Source organism: Dendrobium catenatum, unplaced genomic scaffold, assembly GCF_001605985.2.
Source record: "Dendrobium catenatum unplaced genomic scaffold, ASM160598v2 original_scaffold_66676, whole genome shotgun sequence".
NCBI lineage: Eukaryota > Viridiplantae > Streptophyta > Magnoliopsida > Asparagales > Orchidaceae > Dendrobium > Dendrobium catenatum.
The window spans coordinates 8,226-27,562 of NW_021385125.1; the positions used below are offsets into that span (position 1 = coordinate 8,226).

The window sequence follows — 19,337 nt, forward strand, 5'->3', positions numbered from 1 at the left end:
CCATTCCAAACAAGTTATGAGCTTTATTTTCCTTTGATGACCTTTAATATCCTTCTGAATAATATTAGTACCATTTATGAAAAAAAATAGAGCCGGCGTAAAACAATCATGCCTTTCTCTTAGTCCTAAGCGGGCATTCATAGTTTCAGAAGATAAAAAAAATTAGAAAAAATATAAAATTTATTAAATATCTCCATCTCTTAGATCTAAGAATCATTTTTTTCCTTATTTTAATAGCTAATGCAAGTAAACAATCAAAATTTAAAAAAATCATGCAAAGAGCATATAGTGCATACACATGAATAACAAAAAAATAGTGCTTAAGATGGCTTTGTACGTTTACTCCTAGAACTCGCAAAATATCGTGAAGCTAAACATGACTGCATGTGGTTTTTTTTTTTTTTTTGGGTGTGGGCCATTAAGGGAAATGATTATTTGTAGGTATACATTTTGGATAGCTGCACGTCAAGGCCCTTTTTTTATGGCCTAGAATATCCAATTCTAACATTTTTAGTGTTCTTGAGAATATTATTAATATTTTGAACTCAATTTTCAAAATTTATATCCTACTCAAGCTTCCATACCAAATTTCAAGCAATTTTAAAAAATTTTAATCTAAGTCTTTTCAATATCTTTGCTTCAATCTTCAAACCACCATTTCCTAACCATACTCTTCTAATCACTATCTCTTTACTACAATCCTCCACCCATCATTTCTTGACAAATATCTTACAACCATCTTCACCAAAATGTGATACTCTAACCACTATCGCCCGACTATAATCATTTAACCAATATAAATTGATTATGATCTTCTAACCATTGTTATCTTGTTATGTTCTTATAACCATTGTCACATGAATATAGCCCTTGAGATACTATCATCATGCCTTTGTTATATGGCCATTATTGCCCAACTATGATCCTACAAATATTGTCACCCAAATATGATTTTAAAGCCATCTTCACTTCATTATAACTCTCAAAATACAATATCCTCCAACCATCTATGTGACCACAATCCTTACAATCATTCAACTACTACCCTCTTAACCATTGTCAGTCGACTATAATCCGTAGACCATCACTTCACTATATATAGTCGCCCAAATACAATTATTAACCATGATGCTCTCACCATTATTGCTGAAATAAGACCCTTCAAACCCCTTTATGGTTGCTCGACTATAGTCCTCTACCCAACATCACCTGGCGATGGTTCTCTAACCAACGTCGTTCGATTAGGTCCACTGAATACTGTTGTCCAACTGTGGTCTTCTAACCATCATAAACTGATTATCGTTCTTTAACCAACATGGCTAAAATATAATTCTTTGATCATTGTCACTAAACGATGACTCTCCAATGACTTTCTATTGACTATAATCCTATGACCAAGATTACTCTTCTATGACCCTACAGTCAGTGTTTCCAACTATAATCTTTTGATCATTACTATCTATTTACAATCCTTTGAGCCCCATAACCCAACTTTGATCTTGCGACCACCATCTCATGACCACTAATCTTCGACTACAATCACTCAACTAGGATCCGCTGATCTTTTTTGCCCGATTAAGATTTTCTATCACCATTGTTTGACCATGATCCTCCAATTTTTTCACAGAGAGGTGGGGTTTGAACCCCGCCGAAGCCATATTAGTGCGGGCTGTCCGCGAGGGCTATGCGGGCTCGGGCTGGTCAAGAAATCCGTGCAGGCTGAGGCTCTATGCGGGCTACTGGACTGGGGGTGGAGCGGGAATGAGAGGTGCGGACCAGCGTCAAGTAGAATTAAGTTGTATTTGTTTTTTTCAAAAAATTTTAAATTTTCCTTAAGCTTCCGGCGCAAAAAAAAAAAAAAAAAAAAAATCCGTCTGAAATATTTTTCCAGAGGAAAATTAGCCTGAAATACGTCGGAAATGTTTCCGGCGCATTATTTTGCGTCGGAAGGCGTTTTGCGACTCGCGTTTTTCCGGCGACAACATTTCCGCCGGAAATGCTACGAATTTTGACCATTTTTCCGACGGAAATGGCAGCCGGAAAATGATGTTTTTCCTGTAATGATGCACATCATTGATACTTATTTTAACGTATGCTGTCAATAGCAAGTTGTATACTAGGCTTCATAGTTTCTAGTTTACCCTAGCACTACAAATGACCTCTTGAAGATATGTCCAATACCTTAATGCTCTTCAAACTTTTACCAAGGAATATATTTTTGTCCACTAGGATGTTTTTGTCTATGCTTAAATTATGACGAAGAACATCGTTTATAATCAACGTACAAACAGTAGAGATTTAATTTCAATTATGTCAAGTTCTATGACATGTCCTTTTTTGGATTTTTACTAAAAATTATACTGTCGCTTACATCATATTTTATTTATATAAATTTTTGTCATGTCTTACATAATAAAGCAGCTGACTAATTAAAATTTTTCATTAAAAAATATTATACAATAAATTTGAATAATAATCAGAGTTCCATTATACTAAATCCTTGAAACTATTAAGTAGACGAGAAATCGTCAAAGAACACGGCGGGCAAAGAGTTGGCGTCGTTAGGCCATCTCTAAATATCAACTTTTTTCGTTGGTAGTTAAGACCGCTATGGCTAATTCTCACAACATAATCCACCAATAACATAACCATTGCGTTAATTGAATAAAAAAGATTAAGGAAACTATGAACCGGATCCCGTACAAGGCTCTACACACTTTTCAATGATATAGAACCCGTAGTGGCCGTTAAACATTTTACAGTGACACGCGTTCCCCAACCATCCCTGAAGGATCGTACCATGAACTACCCGTTTATTAGCGTTCGGGGCTTTCCCAATCTCGCCGGTGGGGTCGGTCACCCAACACCAAACGACCAAAGCCGAAACATCCTTGCTGCTCTCACTCTTCCCAATCCAAAGAGTAAAATATATATTTTTTTTCTAATCAAATTTACCATAAAAATTATAAAAATATTATGGTTGGATATCTAACATAAGGAAATCTGTTGGCGATAACCATCCGATCCTTCCTTCCATCTATATCAGTATTGATTTCTCTCCGTTGAACATGGAGCTAATTGTATATAACTGCTTATCTCTCCTCATTTTCCCTTTCTATCTCTAGTCTCATTTTCTCTTTCTATCTCTAGAGTCTATAACATCTCTCTATTTGATTTGGAGCGTTTATATCTGAACCAGGTTCGAGCTTGGAGAAACAGCGCAGCTGAAGCTTATAGCTCCGACGTGGCGTCAGCACATTAATAGCTTTTCCCCATGGTGTTAACTTTGATCCCAACGACTCCTGACGGCATTTAAAGAGCGAGTTATGAGAGGCGTAGACATTAGAGGAAAGGAGTGGCGTGAAGTTCGCATTTTTGAGGAGAAGAAAATAAACTGAGGAGAGAGAGAGAGAGGAGTGAGTGCTGGTAGCTGGTGAGGAGAAAGATACCAGTCTGGCGCATTAAATTCCCCTGCCCTCCACCACCACCGCGCGCCCTCTTTATAAACGTATTAGCATAGATATCTATAGCTCACCACCACATTATTCTATCCCGCTCTTGAGCTATTGTTAGTTGGGGGAAGAGAGATCGATCCCGGCGTGCAGGGGTGGGAGACTAGGTTGGAATGGAGGCGGCAATGTGGTTGGCTGCCGCGGCGGCGTGTGCGGCCGCGTACATGATCTGGTTCTTGCGCATGGCGGCCGGGATGCGAGGGCCGCGCGTTTGGCCACTTGTTGGGAGCCTGCCCGGCCTCGTCCGCAACGCCGAGCGCATGCACGAGTGGATCGCCGACAACCTCCGACGAACTGGAGGGACGTACCAGACTTGCATCTGCGCCGTGCCGCTCCTCGCCCGGCGGCAGGGTCTCGTCACCGTTACATGCGACCCACGAAACCTTGAACATATCCTGAAGACCCGCTTTGACAACTACCCCAAAGGCCCCACATGGCACGCTGTCTTCCATGACCTGCTCGGAGATGGAATATTCAACACCGACGGCGACACCTGGCTCCTCCAGCGTAAGACCGCCGCTCTCGAGTTCACCACCCGCACGCTTCGGACGGCCATGTCACGGTGGGTCTCCCGCTCCATCCAACAGAGGCTGCTTCCTATACTCGACACTGCTGTAGCCGAAGCTTCCGCCGTCGACCTGCAGGACCTCCTCCTCCGCCTCACCTTCGACAACATCTGTGGCCTTGCATTCGGCCGCGACCCGGAGACTTTAGCCCCCGGGCTACCGCTGAACGATTTCGCCACGGCCTTCGACCGCGCCACGGAGGCTAGTCTGCAGCGTTTCATTTTTCCGGAAGTGCTGTGGCGGTTCAAGAAATGGCTGCGCCTTGGCATGGAGGGAACTCTGTCCCAATCTGTAGCCCACGTTGACCGCTACCTTTCCTCCGTCATTAAAGCCCGAAAGCTCGAGCTGAACTCCGGCCACGACGATCTTCTCTCCCGCTTCATGCGCAAGGGGTCTTACACAGACGACTTTCTCCAGCACGTCGCCCTAAACTTCATCCTCGCAGGCCGCGATACTTCCTCCGTCGCGCTTTCATGGTTCTTCTGGCTCGTCTCTACCCACCCTGCTGCCGAGCAGGCGATAATCTCCGAGCTCTACTCTGTCCTCTCCGACACCCGCGGCTCTAACGATTACAAAGCCTGGATCGACTCCCCGCTTGCTTTCGAGGAGCTTGAGCGCCTTGTGTACCTCAAGGCTGCACTTTCCGAGACACTGAGACTGTACCCTTCCGTTCCAGAGGACTCGAAGCACGTCATCGCCGACGACGTGCTCCCTGACAACACATTCGTTCCAGCGGGCTCCGCCATCACCTACTCCATCTACTCTACCGGACGGCTGAAGTCGATATGGGGCGATGACTGCCTGGAATTCCGCCCGGAACGCTGGCTTTCCAACGACGGCAGCCGGTTCGAACCGCCAGCTGATTTCTTCAAGTTCGTCGCTTTCAACGCCGGTCCCCGCGTCTGCCTAGGCAAAGACCTCGCCTACCTTCAGATGAAATCCATCGCTGCAGGCGTACTCCTTCGCTACCGTATTGCACTAGTCCCAGGCCACCGCGTCGAGCAGAAGATGTCGCTCACCTTGTTCATGAAGTACGGTCTCCATGTCAACGTCCGCCGCCGCGATGACTTCTCCGCATTCCGGCCGGCGGTTGGCGTCGTCGCAGTCGCTTCTGGTGCATGAAACGTTGGCTAAGGCGCAAGTCGGTGGCTTTCCGCGTGATTGTAGATAGACAGCAATTACTACATTGAATACGGAGTCAGTATTGGAAGATATGGAAAATCACGCAAGTAAAAATTACAAGTTTTAAAGACTGGGCGCCCACACCTATAGTTTAAAGGAATTGGTTGGTGAGATCGCCGGAGCTCATTCATTTGTTGCAATTCATAACACTTGTCGTGTAGTCACTATGTACTAAAGCCTGAAGTGTTTTCTACTATGATTATTATTTCTATTAGATGAATTACGGTGACTTACTGGGAGATTTAGGACTAAATCCTTTCAGTAATTCACCCTGTTCATCATGCTATTATAGATTATATTTGCTGGATTTTAATAAAGGATATGCGAACTGATGCTATGTTTTTGAAGGATTTTTATTTTTTGAATGAAAAAACGTTATTTTGTAATATTTTGTCGAAATTCTTATAATTCTTAGTAATGATTATTTTTATACACTACTAACGTTAATTTATTTTTCTGTTGCATACAAATTTATTAGTGATAAAAGAATTGCTATAATTTACATAGAAAAGCTTGATTGAACGTCTTTTTGAGCTCTTTGATTGATGAGTGAGTATCAGCAATTTTCTTGGAAGTTTTTATGAATTATGCGTCACGAATTGTCCATTAAAAAAAATTTGTTCGCAAATTTATATTGCTATATTGCCATGATTAAATAAGTTGTCACAAGATTTTCTGAAAATTGTCATATTTCTTAGGAAATTTAAGTCATAGGAGGGTAGACGTGTCAATTTTGTGAGGCCATATTTATCTGAATGTAGTCTTAAGAAATTGTAACTATTTTGCAACAATAATTTAAATTGTAAATTTGCGGCCAAATATTTTATTTACTTGCCATGACTATTAGTATTTGATCAAATTTTATCTGTCGGTGACACTTGATTTTATTAGCAGACTCATTTTATGAGTAGATGATTGAGGAATCTATGAGAGAATGGAGAGAAGATGAGAAGGAAGTAGAGAGCTAGAGAAAATATATATAAAACTCAAGAAAGCTATAAATCTCAAACTAGCATAAATTTCATCAGAATCAGTCTAGAAGATCAAAATCGCTCCACAATACCCATTTTTATAGGGTTTTGACGGATACAACATTATAGAGACTATCATAAACAAATATTATCCTCTAATTTAATTAAATAGGGCGAGATTTGACGGACTTCAGTGAGTAGTCTCTAGGTGAGCTTCATAGTGTTGAATTGTCTAGGAGACTATGACGAATCTATGGACATGTGCTAGGATGGAGGACTTACAACCAATAGGTTGGCTAACATTGTTGGTGATTTATATAAGAGATCTTGGATTGCATAAAAGAGTGTGACCAAGTGAGATGTTCTGAGGAAGGAAGAGGCATAAGGTGGAATGATCATTGCAAGATGAGCTGACAGTCTCATGAATATGCACTTTTCTCTAGTTGAGCAAAGAGAGCTTTAATGGAATGATCGCTCAGGGAGAGAGTGAGTTACCAGGATGGTGTTCTAGGCATATGGAAAGTGTTGAGGCTCTTATGTGATAAGGAAACTGATGTAGGAATCCTGCAGTAGAGGCTTAGCAAACAGTGAGAAATCAATGGAACAGTAACCCCAAGTTTTACTGTGATAGAAAAACTATATTTCTGTAATAAAAAAACTACCTCTCTTCTACAGAGCTCGGCAAGATAAACCTTCCACAGGGAAGGACTAAAACGGCTAAACACTATTAGTAAGTAATCATGTGCTGTGAGAGCAAATAAAGCAACAAAATGTGTAGTGGCATATAATTCTAACTAACACTACAAAAGCACATGGAGATAAACTACTCCGCCAGGATATTAGAGTTACTGTGCTCCGCATCATTCGCTCCTTCCACAAGAAAGTTGCTTTCTCCTGAAACAACATTAGCATTGTTGTCCTCCGGTGGGAAGTAAGGATATATGTCTGCAATATTGAAAGTGTGTGAAGTATGGAACTCAGCAGGTAAATCAATAACATAGACGTTGTTATTGATTCGTTGCACAACTTTAAATGGCCCAAACTTGCGTTTGTTGAGTTTGGAATACTCTCCCTGTGGCCAACGTTCTTTCCTCAGCCTGATTAAAACCAAATTGCCTGGGTTGAAAACTCGTTCCCTGCGATGAAGATCGGCTTGCTGTTTGTATACTTGATTGGAGTCTAACAATTTCAAGCGGACCTTAGCTAGCATTTCCGAGAATTGCTCAGCTAACGTAGCAGCTGCCTTGTTGGTGCATTGTGGTATAACTGCAACATCAACAACGGTATTTGGTAGTTTAGTGTAAACAATGCTAAACGGGCACCTACCGGTTGATCGATTTGGGATAGAATTGAATGGGAATTCTGCTTGCCCGAGCACTTCATCCCAAGCTTTGGAATTTTCCTGCACCAAACAGCGGAGTAAATTTCCCAACGTCCGGTTCACTACTTCTGTCTGGCCGTCTGTCTGCGGGTGGTAAGAAGAGCTGAGCTGGAGTTGAGTGTTCATGCGTTTCCATAATTCCCGCCAGAAGTGGCTTATGAACTTAACATCACGGTTCGACATCAGTGATCGTGGAATGCCATGTAATCTGACAATTTCACGAAAAAATAATTTAGCAATATTCAATGCGTCGAAAGTTTTCTTACAAGCCACGAAGTGCGCCATTTTGGAAAACCGGTCCACCACCACCATAATAGAATCGTTCCCGCGGCGAGTGCGTGGTAGACCCAATACAAAATCAAGGCTAAGATCTTCCCATATGGACTCCGGCACCGGTAATGGCATGTATAAGCCAGTAGTTTGCCCGCCGCCTTTATAATGTTGACAAACAGAACATATTTCAACGAATCGGACCACATCCCTCCTCATATGAGGCCAAAAAAATCTCATCTGTAGTTGTGCAAGAGTGTTATCCCGGCCCGCATGAGCTGACAGTCCACCACTATGAACCTCTTTAATAAGTTGTTGTCGCCACGATGATTTTGGAATGCATAACAGATTCCCTTTGAAGAGAAATCCATGCCTAATGGAATAATCTTCAGCAGCCTCTCTGTTGATACACTTATGCCACATAATTTGGAAGTCGGCATCTTCTGGATAAAGGTCTTGCAAACATTCCAGCCCAACAAATTCAGTTTGTAGTTGTGTGATTAGAGCTGCTCGTCGACTTAACGCATCCTCCACTCTGTTTTGAGCCCCGCTTTTGTGCTTAAGCACAAATGTAAATTTTTGGAGAAACATAATCCATCTAGCATGCATCCGATTAACATTTTTCTGTGTATTAATGTATTGTAGGGCTTTGTGGTCACTACAAAGAATGAAATCTTGCTGAAGTAAATAGTGCTCCCATTGTTTCAGTGCTCGAACCACAGCATAAAGCTCCTGTTCATAAACCGACCACCGTTGCCTTGTAGCAGATAATTTTTCACTAAAAAATTCAATAGGCCGATTGTCTTGCGCTAACACGGCGCCAATGCCAACTGTTGACGCATCAGTTTCTACCAAAAATGGCTTATCAAAGTTGGGCAAAGCTAATACCGGTGCTGAGGTGAGAGCAGCTTTTATATTATCAAAACTCCTCTGTTGTTCCGCATTCCAAGAGAACGTTTTTTATTTTAACCCATCTGTTATTGGCGCCATGATCGTGCTAAACCCTCTTATAAATCGTCTGTAAAAATTGGCTAAACCATGAAAGCTTCGAATATCTGTAATCGACTGTGGAATTGGCCATTCCTTGATTGCGATCACCTTGGACGGATCAGTGCAGACTCCTTCAGCAGAAATTTTAAAGCCCAGAAATAACACACTTTGGCTGGCAAACTCATATTTACTAAGATTCAAGTACAGTTTGTTTTTTCTCAAAGCTTCCAAAATGTTTTTCAAGTGTTGTACATGATCATTAAGGTTGGTGCTATAAACTAGTATATCATCAAAATAAGCTACACAACATCGATTCAGAAATGGCTTCAAAACTTCGTTCATCAATCTCATAAAAGTAGAGGGAGCATTGCACAAACCAAATGGCATTACCTTCCATTCATAAAGACCTTCCCTTGTTTTGAAAGCTGTCTTCCATTCATCTCCGGGTCTGATTCGAATTTGGTGATATCCACTGCGAAGATCTAACTTGGAAAATACTGTTGAGCCGGACAATCTTTCAATCATATCTTCCATTCGAGGCATCGGAAATCTGAATTTAACTGTGATCTAATTAATTGCCCTGCTGTCGATACACATTCTCCAGCTTCCATCTTTCTTAGGCACCAATAATGCAGGCACAGTACAAGGACTCAAACTCGGTTGTATAAGCTGCTTGTCTAACCACTCATCCACAATTTGCTGCAGTATTTTATTCTCATTAGGACTGAGTCGATAGTGCGGTAGGTTCGGCAATGTGGCTCCTGGTGAAAACTCAATTTGGTGTTGAATAGTCCTCATAGGTGGCAGCTCTTTCGGAGGATTCACAGCACACACATCCTCAAATTGATCCAGCATCCGTTGTATAGCCACGGGTACCACTGAATTAGGAAGAACAGAGGCTGATTCCTTCACAATTAATGTAAATATATCATTGGATTCCTTCCAGGCGTTCAACAAGGCTGAGGCAGAAACAACATACATTGCCGATTTCTCTTTGTTTTGTCTTGGCTCCGAACAATGGCTACTAGGAAGTAACCGCAATCGACGACCCTTCCAGTCAAAAGCATAAGTATTAGCCCGACAATCATAAATGGCTCCCACATCGTATTTCCACGGTCTTCCCAGTATGATGTGACAAACATCCATGTCTAGCACGTCACATAAAACTTCACTTGCATAATGCTTTCCTATAGAGAAAGCCACCTTGCATAATTCTGTCACAGCCATATCCACTCCCTTCTTGACCCAACTAATCTTATATGGGTTTGGATTTTTTGTCGTTTTAAGTTGTAGAGCCTGCACCATTGCTCGTGATACAACATTTTCAGTACACCCACTGTCTACTAATAAGTCACAAATTTTGCCACCAATAGTACATTTTGTCCGGAATAAAGCATTCCTTTGCGACATACACTGTTGTTTGGGCGCTAACAGCAATTTCTCCATGACGCAAATCAGCGGTTCCCCCACATCTCCAGACACATCTTCTAATGAAGCTTCTTGTTCATCTTCAAATTCTACTAATTCATCTCCATCCTCAGCTTCTGCCATCTGCAATTGTGGTCTCGAGGGGCACTCATTGGACTTATGACCTTGCTGAAAACAGCGAAAACATTTAATATTTGAAGGTTTAGCATATGGGTTCTCTTTAGGTGGTGCTCGGAATCTTTGCGGCGCCTTGCCATCTGTTGCTTTATATCCCCCAATATTGGGATTGGCTGATCCAGCAGCCATGTTTTGTGGTTTGTTGGCTGGTGAGGACACAGAAGGGACTTTGTTGCTTTCAACTGTAGGTTCTGCCGCCCTTCGATACGAATGGCTGCGGTTATGTCGGAGCAATTGCATTTCCACCTTCAAGGCATAATTGACAGCTTGAGATAGAGACCAAACTGCATTTAACTCAAGCTTGTCCTGTATCACTTCTTTCAAGCCTCCGATATACCGAGCAACCAATTGATTGGTGGATTCATTCAAGTTGTTGCGAGCGCTTAAGCGATAAAATTCCTCAGTGTATTCATTAACGGATCGGTGACCTTGAGTACAATGTTGGTATTGCATATATAGTAATTGCTCGTAATCAGTCGGCAAATAATGACTTCGCAGCAATTGTTTCATTCGCCTCCAATGACGTACTGGTCCGCGACCTTCTTGACGGCGAGTTTGAAGGACTTGTTGCCACCAAGCACTTGCTCCTGCTTTAAGTCTGCAAGCGACATACTTAACCTGTTTCTCGGGCTCAATTTCCATATACTCAAAGAATGTTTCAACTGATCTTTCCCAATCTAAATAGTCTTCAATGTGCAATTTACCGTCAAAATACGGTATATCCAGTTTAACTCTGAACCCGCTGTTTGTCTGTTCTATGTCCCTGGGTCGCCTCCGCCGTGGGATCGTCCTGTCTTCCTCCAAATCGGAGGCTTCTGAATGACGGAACCTATCCAATTCTTCCTCCGAATCAGAAACTTCGGTTACCTGAGAACTCCTTTGGCGTTGTCCACCCAGTTCGCCTCCCCGCCTCATGGTCGGTAACGCTGCAGGGCCGCCAGTCCGAGCCATCTGTAATCGATCCAATCGATGGTTAATCTCCTTCAACTCCTGCCGCACTTCATCGTAGAAGTGGTGAACCTCCGACGCCAACTCCTGCGTCTGCTGCGTCAAGCTCCGATGCTCCGCCCAGAGGTTTTCAAGGCTGTTGTCGTTCCCGGGAGCCACCCGCCTGTTGCTCTCCGCCATCTAGCTCTGATACCAATACTGATGTAGGAATCCTGCAGTAGAGGCTTAGCAAACAGTGAGAAATCAATGGAACAGTAACCCCAAGGTTTACTGTGATAGAAAAACTATATTTCTGTAATAAAAAAACTACCTCTCTTCTACAGAGCTCGGCAAGATAAACCTTCCACAGGGAAGGACTAAAATGGCTAAACACTATTAGTAAGTAATCATGTGCTGTGAGAGCAAATAAAGCAACAAAATGTGTAGTGGCATATAATTCTAACTAACACTACAAAAGCACATGGAGATAAACTAGTCCGCCAGGATATTATCAAAGCAGAGGGAATCGGTTGAAAATGAGGGCCAATCGAACATATTTTGAAAAAGCAAGGCGTTCATATGAAGCAGAAGGAGGCCTGAGGGGAAACGAAGCAGAGAGGAAATAAAGGCTTGAGTGTGAACAGGGGTAAGGTTTCTGGTTGGAAATTTGGTTCGGGAGAGGGAGAGAAGCTGCAGTCGTAAGGTTGGGGTCCTGGGGATTTCAGCCATGTGTGCGTCGCAACAGGGAAGGGAAGAAGGATGTTTCTGAAACAAGAGGATGAAGTTTTTGTGTGTGAGAGCTCTCAAGGTCCGGTGAAAAAGCAAGCATCGAAGAAGCCAAACGAGTTATTTTGATTCTCATTTTAACGCCAGCAAGTGGGGAAGTTTCACACCTTGCAGACGTCTGAGGTTCTCAAGGGTTTCTAAGTAAAAACTCTAGTGTCTCTTACGAACGTTACATCCTCTTTCTTATCTGCTAGTGTGCTAGATCTTCGTACAACGCTAAGATGCTAAACTTTATATTTCTCTACTAATGTGAATACTCTAGGACGCAACAAAAAACAAATATATAATTAGTTGAGTTTTATTAAGCCTTCGTTTGGGATGACTTTCTACTTGCTTTTTAAAATAGTTTTTTTGTAGAAAAATAAAAAATTTTATATTAAAAAACTACTTTAAGAAATAAGAAAGCCATCCCAAACGAAATCTAAATCTCGCTTTTGACATCAACTTGAAAAAGAAAACTTATATATATAAACAAGTTTGAATAAGATTTAAAAACTTTATGAAATATAAGTTCTTTTTAGCTCCCAACACCATCATTAAAATGTAGTAACAAGATAGTATTATCTGAAAAATAAATAAATCAATAAAGAAAATTAATGTGAAAGTTGACGAATGTGCAAAAAATTTAATGACAGTCTCGTGGCTTATTATAAATAGAGATTTCTAAAAAGAAATGAAATTCATGGATTAAAGATGACTGATCATTCAAAATTCATTTGTTTTGCAAATTCAAAAACATAAAATCAAAACTAAACAATAATTCAATAATTGTTTCATTTCAAGAAATCAATAAGAAATAAAAAAAGAAATATTAAGATTTCAGTTCTACATGATCAAAATCGGAAATCTACTCATTGAGTACATAATTCAAGTGAAACAAACTGGTTCATGCAGACATTGCATTTTTCACACTTCATATACATATATATCAAACAAATAAGATAAGAAGAAACAAGTTTGCTTTTTTATTTTGAAAATTTCATTAAAGTAGTTGGACCTATTATAAGGTATGATGAATACGGATACGAGCAATGTGAGCAATCTTGTGCCGATCGGAGCCTCCATCCTCTCGATAGCGCTCTTCTAACTCTGGATGACATCCCCCAACTGATAGAGATTTCAAAGAGGTAGGAAGGTTCGGTAATTCCCGAAGCATTGGAACGCCCTGAATACGTAGATTCTGAAGTGAAGATAAGCTTTCCAAGGAGGAAGGGAGAGACTCTAAGGATTTGAGCCATCTAAAGTTCAGCTCCGAAAGAGAAGACCTAACAATCAGAAACCACTGCTCCGTCTCATTTGGAAATGAAACCACCTCATCATTATCCATAATTGTAAGCCTTTTTAAGGAGGCAATACTTCTCAATGGCTCCATTAGCAACACCAATGTATCACTTATTTCAAGATCGCTGAGCATGAGACGGCAATTATTAGTGGTTTGCATTTCTCCGAGAGAGATCAGATTGGGGCACTTTGTAATTGTCAAGGATCTTAGTGCTGCAAGTCTTGCTATTTCATCAGCCAGAAGAAGAGATGTAATGTTTGGACAACGAAAGACCTCTAATGTTTCAAGGGGAATAGGATTTGAATTGCTACAAAATTTCAAAGTCGTCCACGCAATATTGTCAGTTATCTTAAAGCTCTTGAGCTTAGAAGGCAAAGAGGGCAACTCTTTCAACTTCGGGCAGTCATCTAGCTTCAGTTGAATTAAACAAGGAAACAAACATCCATCTTCAGCAGCTACTCCTGCCTCAAACCAATGCTCTAATGCTTCTAATCTGTCAATATGTAACACCTCTAGCAATGGAAAGGCACGGTATGTATCATTCCCATTAAATTTACTTTCCAGCCATTTTACTTTCGGCATGTTCCTAAGTTCCAGTGACTTGAGAAAGGGAAGTTGCCCGAAAGGAGGAAGAGTTTCCAACTCCAAGCAATTTGTCAATTCGATTTCCTCTAGATTGAAGATCGGATTGACATTGTTCATCCATATTGCAAACCTTGCACCCATGTATCTCTTTATGCTCATATTCCTTAGACATTTTGGTGGCTGAAGGTTGTCGAGCACTTTCTCATCTAAATTGATGTTTCTCGAATCAGTATTACTCCAACATAAGGTTAAATCTGTGAGCCTCCTCTTTGCACATAATTTGGCACTACAAGCCTCCTCCGCATCCTTAACATTTTCAAGGCAATTGATTCCTAATTTGCAAAGACTATTCATATTCTCCAGCTCCCCAATTCTATAACCACTCACATCTCTAAGATCAAACATATTCAATTCTTGAAGAGACATTAGCTTCCCAATCCCACATATCGATGAAATATAATTCCAACGCAATTTCATGTAACGCAAGTTTGTAAGGTTATTAATGTCACTAGGTAAAAAATCATCAACTTTAGGTTGCCTTAGCCATCCTAGCCTAAGGTATTGCAAGTGATAGAGATTGCTTAGAGATCTTGGCAGCATGGTCAAATTATAACAATCAATGTTTAAGTATCGAAGATGTATCAAATTGCCAATCTCCTCAGGTATTCCTTCCAAGTCTTTTGGAGCCCATATGTATAATAAGCGTAGGCTTTTCGATGCTTGGAATATCTCAATAAGTTCATTGCAAAGATCCTGATTAGAAGCTTCATAGAACAAGAAAAGAGAATGCAAATATTTAAACCGCCCCATCTTCTTTATGATGTCTGGATTTGTAGTTCGAACAGACAAGTGTCGAAGAGTTATAGAAGGCAATTTTGTACCATCCTCAACTCTTAAACATTCGTGCATGGAAACTGATTGTGCCAATTCATGTATTAAATCATGCATCTTGTAGTGGTATCCTCCAAAAACTCTATTTTCAAACTTATCAAAGAAAGATTTTTTAACTAAAATATCAAAATACATTCCTCCAATATCCTCCATAGTCCATTCTTGATCATGAGGTTGTTGAATGAAACCCAATGCAATCCACATTTTGACTAAATCATCTTTATAAAACCTATAATCTTGTGGAAATATAGAACAAAATGCGAAACAATTTTGTAGATGCTTAGGGAGGAACATATAGCTCAATCTTAAAATGAGAAAGATATCACCCTGACCCAATTTTGGACTTACAAAATCACTATTTAAAACTTTTGTCCAATGTCTTTCATCCAAGCTAGAATTCAAAACACCACCGATGACCTTTGCAGCCAATGGAGATCCTGAAAGCTTTTTAACTATCTCTCCAGCAATGAATCTTAATCTTTTATAATCATTAGGATTCTCCACATCAGCAAATGCATGAGAGTTGAGGAGCTGCAAGCACTGATCTTCCTCCAAGCCCTGTAATTTGAACGTTTCCTTCTCCTTTTTAATGACCTTTGCAATCATAGTTGCAACTGAGTCCATTCGAGTTGTTACCAAAATCCCACTACCAATTTTCCCATAAGCCAGAGGGGCGAGCACCTTCTCCCATTTGCTGATATCCTGGTTCTCCTCCTCCTCCCAAATGTCATCCAGAATAAGTAAGAACTTCTTGGACATAGTCTCAGTCCTAAGACTATTTTGAAGTGCATCAAGTGATTCGTCTAAACGAGGCCTCTTCTTCTTAAGAGTTGATAACATATCTGCAATGACTTTTTTCACATCAAAGTTGTTGGAAACGCAAACCCACATTTTAAGATCAAAAAATTCCTTCCTCATTTCATCTTCATAGACGTGTTGCAAAAGAGTTGTCTTTCCCATACCACCATGGCCCACTATAGATAGAAGAGAAATGTTTCTGTACAAATCAGTTCCATTAACAAGAGCTGTATGTTCCTCATTTGATGGCTTCCTCAACCACTGCATAACAAAGTCCTTCTGGTCGTCTCGCCCGATGAGATCATTTGTAGGCAAGGATCCTGTTTCACGCTTAAGCTGTTGCTCCTGATGCTCCTGCTTTAAGTCTCTTACAAGATAAAGGAAAGTATCAACATTAGTAGAAACTCTATTAAGTTTCTGCACAACCGCCTTCAGTTTCTTCAAGTTGGGATCAATTTTGAGAGCACGTTTGGCAAATTTGACAAGTCTTTTATTAATGGATTTCATGATGGAACGCACCTTTCTCAGCTTTTTGTTCTTGGTCAGCTGTTTTTCAAGCTTCATGTACTCGAGGTCATCCAACACGTCATCTGCCTCATCGATAGCATCTCGTAGCTGCCATAGCCATTCGTTGAGAGCCGGATTTCGGTCTCTGATCTGCTCTTGGCTGGAAGTAAAGTCCACCACAGCTTGGATCTTGGGGTGGCTCTCTCGCAGCCTTTCGAGCTCCTCCTTCATGCCTGTCTGCCATCTGGCTTGATCTCCCAGGTACTGAAAGCCAGTGTTGATGAGCTTCTCTATGATTGGAGCACCAAACCATTCTGCCATGGCGCCGGACAAGGAAGATCAGAACAATTCAACAAGGGGAGAGCAGAGAGAAAAGAAGAAAGTTGAGGGAGATGGGGAGAAACTAGAAAGCAAGAATATATCCTCGCACTAATTGAAGGTGGCTTTGCAAGTTTGCTTCATTGTGATTGATGACAATTAATGATGCTTGTGGACTGTAATTAAATCATTTCACATTGTAATTAATTATTTTTTTTAAGTATCAATTCATTTTACTTTAGTGACACTGATGAAGACTCTATAAGCTAATATATGATTATAAATCTTGATTAGCCCCAATTAAATCTTACTACAATTAAAAATAAAAATTAGCGACAATATGATCATTTTTATAATTTTTATTATTTAAAATTTTAAAAATGATCAAAAACTAAAAAACTAATTTATAATTATCATTGATTAATTTCAAATTAATTCTGAGTCTTTAGGACATATGACAACTTTACAACAAAAGATCTGAAAGAATTTTATAATATTAATGATAAGATATTCTCTTTTATTTTAAACATTGAGTAATAATAATTCTAAAATAACAAATATATACAAGCCCAATAGAGGTAATCATACAGATAAAAATTTATTTTTATTTTTATTTTTTTTACTTTAATTTCTCTCTCAATTTTAAGGACACCAAAATATACTTAGTCTAATCTAAGCTCACTCCAGTAAGATTAAAAATTAACAACAAAATAATCATCTTATATTTTAATTATTTAACTAAATTAAAAAGCACTAACAATAAATGGGAAGTGTCTCAAATTTGGACACTCGAAAGTTCTCTCTTACTATCGGGAGGGGTAATTAACTATATGGACTTACCCCTATAAGAAACCAGAAATTAGATCATAAAATCCTCCAAAATGAGGGCAAAATTTATAGGTAGTGTCTCATCTACAAACCTAATTTGCCTTACCAAAATTTATCCCGGAACTTAATCCATTAAATACCCCAGACGATGGGGAGGACGGGGCCAAATTTTTGGAGCCCATAAAGTCATCAATTCATTTGAATTATGTGAGACTGATGAAGACTCTTTAATATAATCCCATAAATCTTAATTAGCACCAATTAAGTCTCACTATAATTAAAAATAAAAATTAGTGATAATATGATAATTCTATTATTACGGAGTTTAGATGCGGAAACCATATATTTCTCTACCGCCGCAAATATTCCAGGACGCAACAATGATAATTCTATTATTACGGAGTTTAGATGCGGTACATAGGTTGTACAATAGAAAGAGTCATATATTGTAGTCCGAAACAAAAATTAAATCCAGATTCCGTATGTAATGATCTTTGCTTTGGCAGAAATTATTCTGTGCGGATACCAGACTATTCAGAGGCGAATCAAAGCGCGCTACGCCAATAGAAAGAGTCATATATTGTAGTCCGAAACAAAAATTAAATCCAGATTCCGTATGTAATGATCTTTGCTTTGGCAGAAATTATTCTGTGCGGATACCAGACTATTCAGAGGCGAATCAAAGCGCGCTACGCCATCTGATACAGCAGTTACACAGCAAAGGGTTGACTTGGCGTGCTCTGATTCGCTCCGGATGGTATAAAATTTATATGTGAATTTTATATAGTACATTAATTATATATTAATTGTGTATTGATTATGTATTTTTAAATTCTATTTTTTCTTTGTATTGATTATGTATTAACTATATATCTTCGTATCCTAATTTCTCACCTGTAATATACAGTCAATATACAATGTAAAATTTACAAATAAATTTTATGTGTCATGGTTTTATTAGAATCGGAATGTAAAGTCACATCCACATTAATAATTTATCAGCAAAGGGATAACAAGTGAGAAAGACGGATGAAGCTACAGTGTAGTTTCCTAACATGGCTTACCATAACAACTAAAATAAATAAATAAGCGAGGAAGAAAATTCCAAAGAAGAGTTTCCAAGTTCTTATTGGAATTGGTTGATGTGATTTTTTTAATATTTTAATTTTAAAATATAAAATAATTAAAATAAAGGAGTAGTTTAATTGAATGCAAATTAAATGTATTTGATGTTTGATGCATCACAAAAAAACTATATTGATCAGGCACGTATCAAAAGGTATTTACTTGTTGGAAACTTTTAAAATTAAATTTTGATCATATGAATTTTGATTTTAACTAATTTATAGTCAAATTGAACCTCTCAAATAGACGAACTCAAGGACACCAAAATCGGTCCAATCTAAACCCAAATGACTCCAACTAAAAGGATTGAAGCATGGGCGGAACCCAATAGGTTCCAGGGGGGGGAGCTGCCCCCCCTCCAAAAATTTGAACGCTGGGTAGATCGTGTCTATTTGAAAGTGGCTTGAGGTAAGGAATGCTGTGTAACTATATGACAGGTGCACTCTTGGTTTCCTTTCTCTCAACACTGCTCTCTTTCTAGACAAAAGGCATGTTTGGTTGGTTGTTTGTTGGGGTGGTTTTGGGGGCCGTAATTAATTGATGAAGGAGAAGAGCCAAAGATACCATATGAGCAAGGATCCCAATCTTACAAAATTTAGCGTGTTGTGCGTCTGCAAAAGATGGAGATAAGGAATTTCATCAGGTAGGGAGGAGTTATTTTGAATTGGATATAGACTCTAACAAAGGTGGGTCTATTTTTTATATTTTGTATTGCTACCTATTTTGAAATTCTAAAGGGTTCCCCAAATTCTTATAAGGGAGTCCCTGGAAATATTAATCTAAAGGGTGAAGGAGGTGAATTCCTTCCCATAT

General features: G+C 39.7%; 2 protein-coding genes across 2 annotated transcripts; one reads left to right on the forward strand and one right to left on the reverse strand.

The window, feature by feature from the left end:
• The first annotated feature begins 3,067 nt into the window (after positions 1-3,067).
• Positions 3,068-5,597, forward strand: LOC110095646 (cytochrome P450 86A8). The gene has a single exon (XM_020821267.2). The coding sequence runs from the start codon at positions 3,626-3,628 to the stop codon at positions 5,198-5,200; it is 1,575 nt and encodes a 524-aa protein (XP_020676926.1). The 5' UTR covers positions 3,068-3,625; the 3' UTR covers positions 5,201-5,597.
• Positions 5,598-13,085: 7,488 nt separating this feature from the next.
• LOC110095649 (putative disease resistance protein RGA4) lies at positions 13,086-16,683 on the reverse strand. The gene has a single exon (XM_028691768.1). It carries the CDS (start codon positions 16,572-16,574, stop codon positions 13,191-13,193), a length of 3,384 nt encoding a protein of 1,127 aa, XP_028547601.1. The 5' UTR covers positions 16,575-16,683; the 3' UTR covers positions 13,086-13,190.
• Between the last annotated feature and the right edge of the window lie 2,654 nt (positions 16,684-19,337).

Bases quoted from the DNA above. Each gene is read 5' to 3' on its own strand.
- LOC110095649 (XM_028691768.1), bottom strand. From the start codon at position 16,574: ATGGCAGAATGGTTTGGTGCTCCAATCATAGAGAAGCTCATCAACACT.
- LOC110095646 (XM_020821267.2), top strand. From the start codon at position 3,626: ATGGAGGCGGCAATGTGGTTGGCTGCCGCGGCGGCGTGTGCGGCCGCG.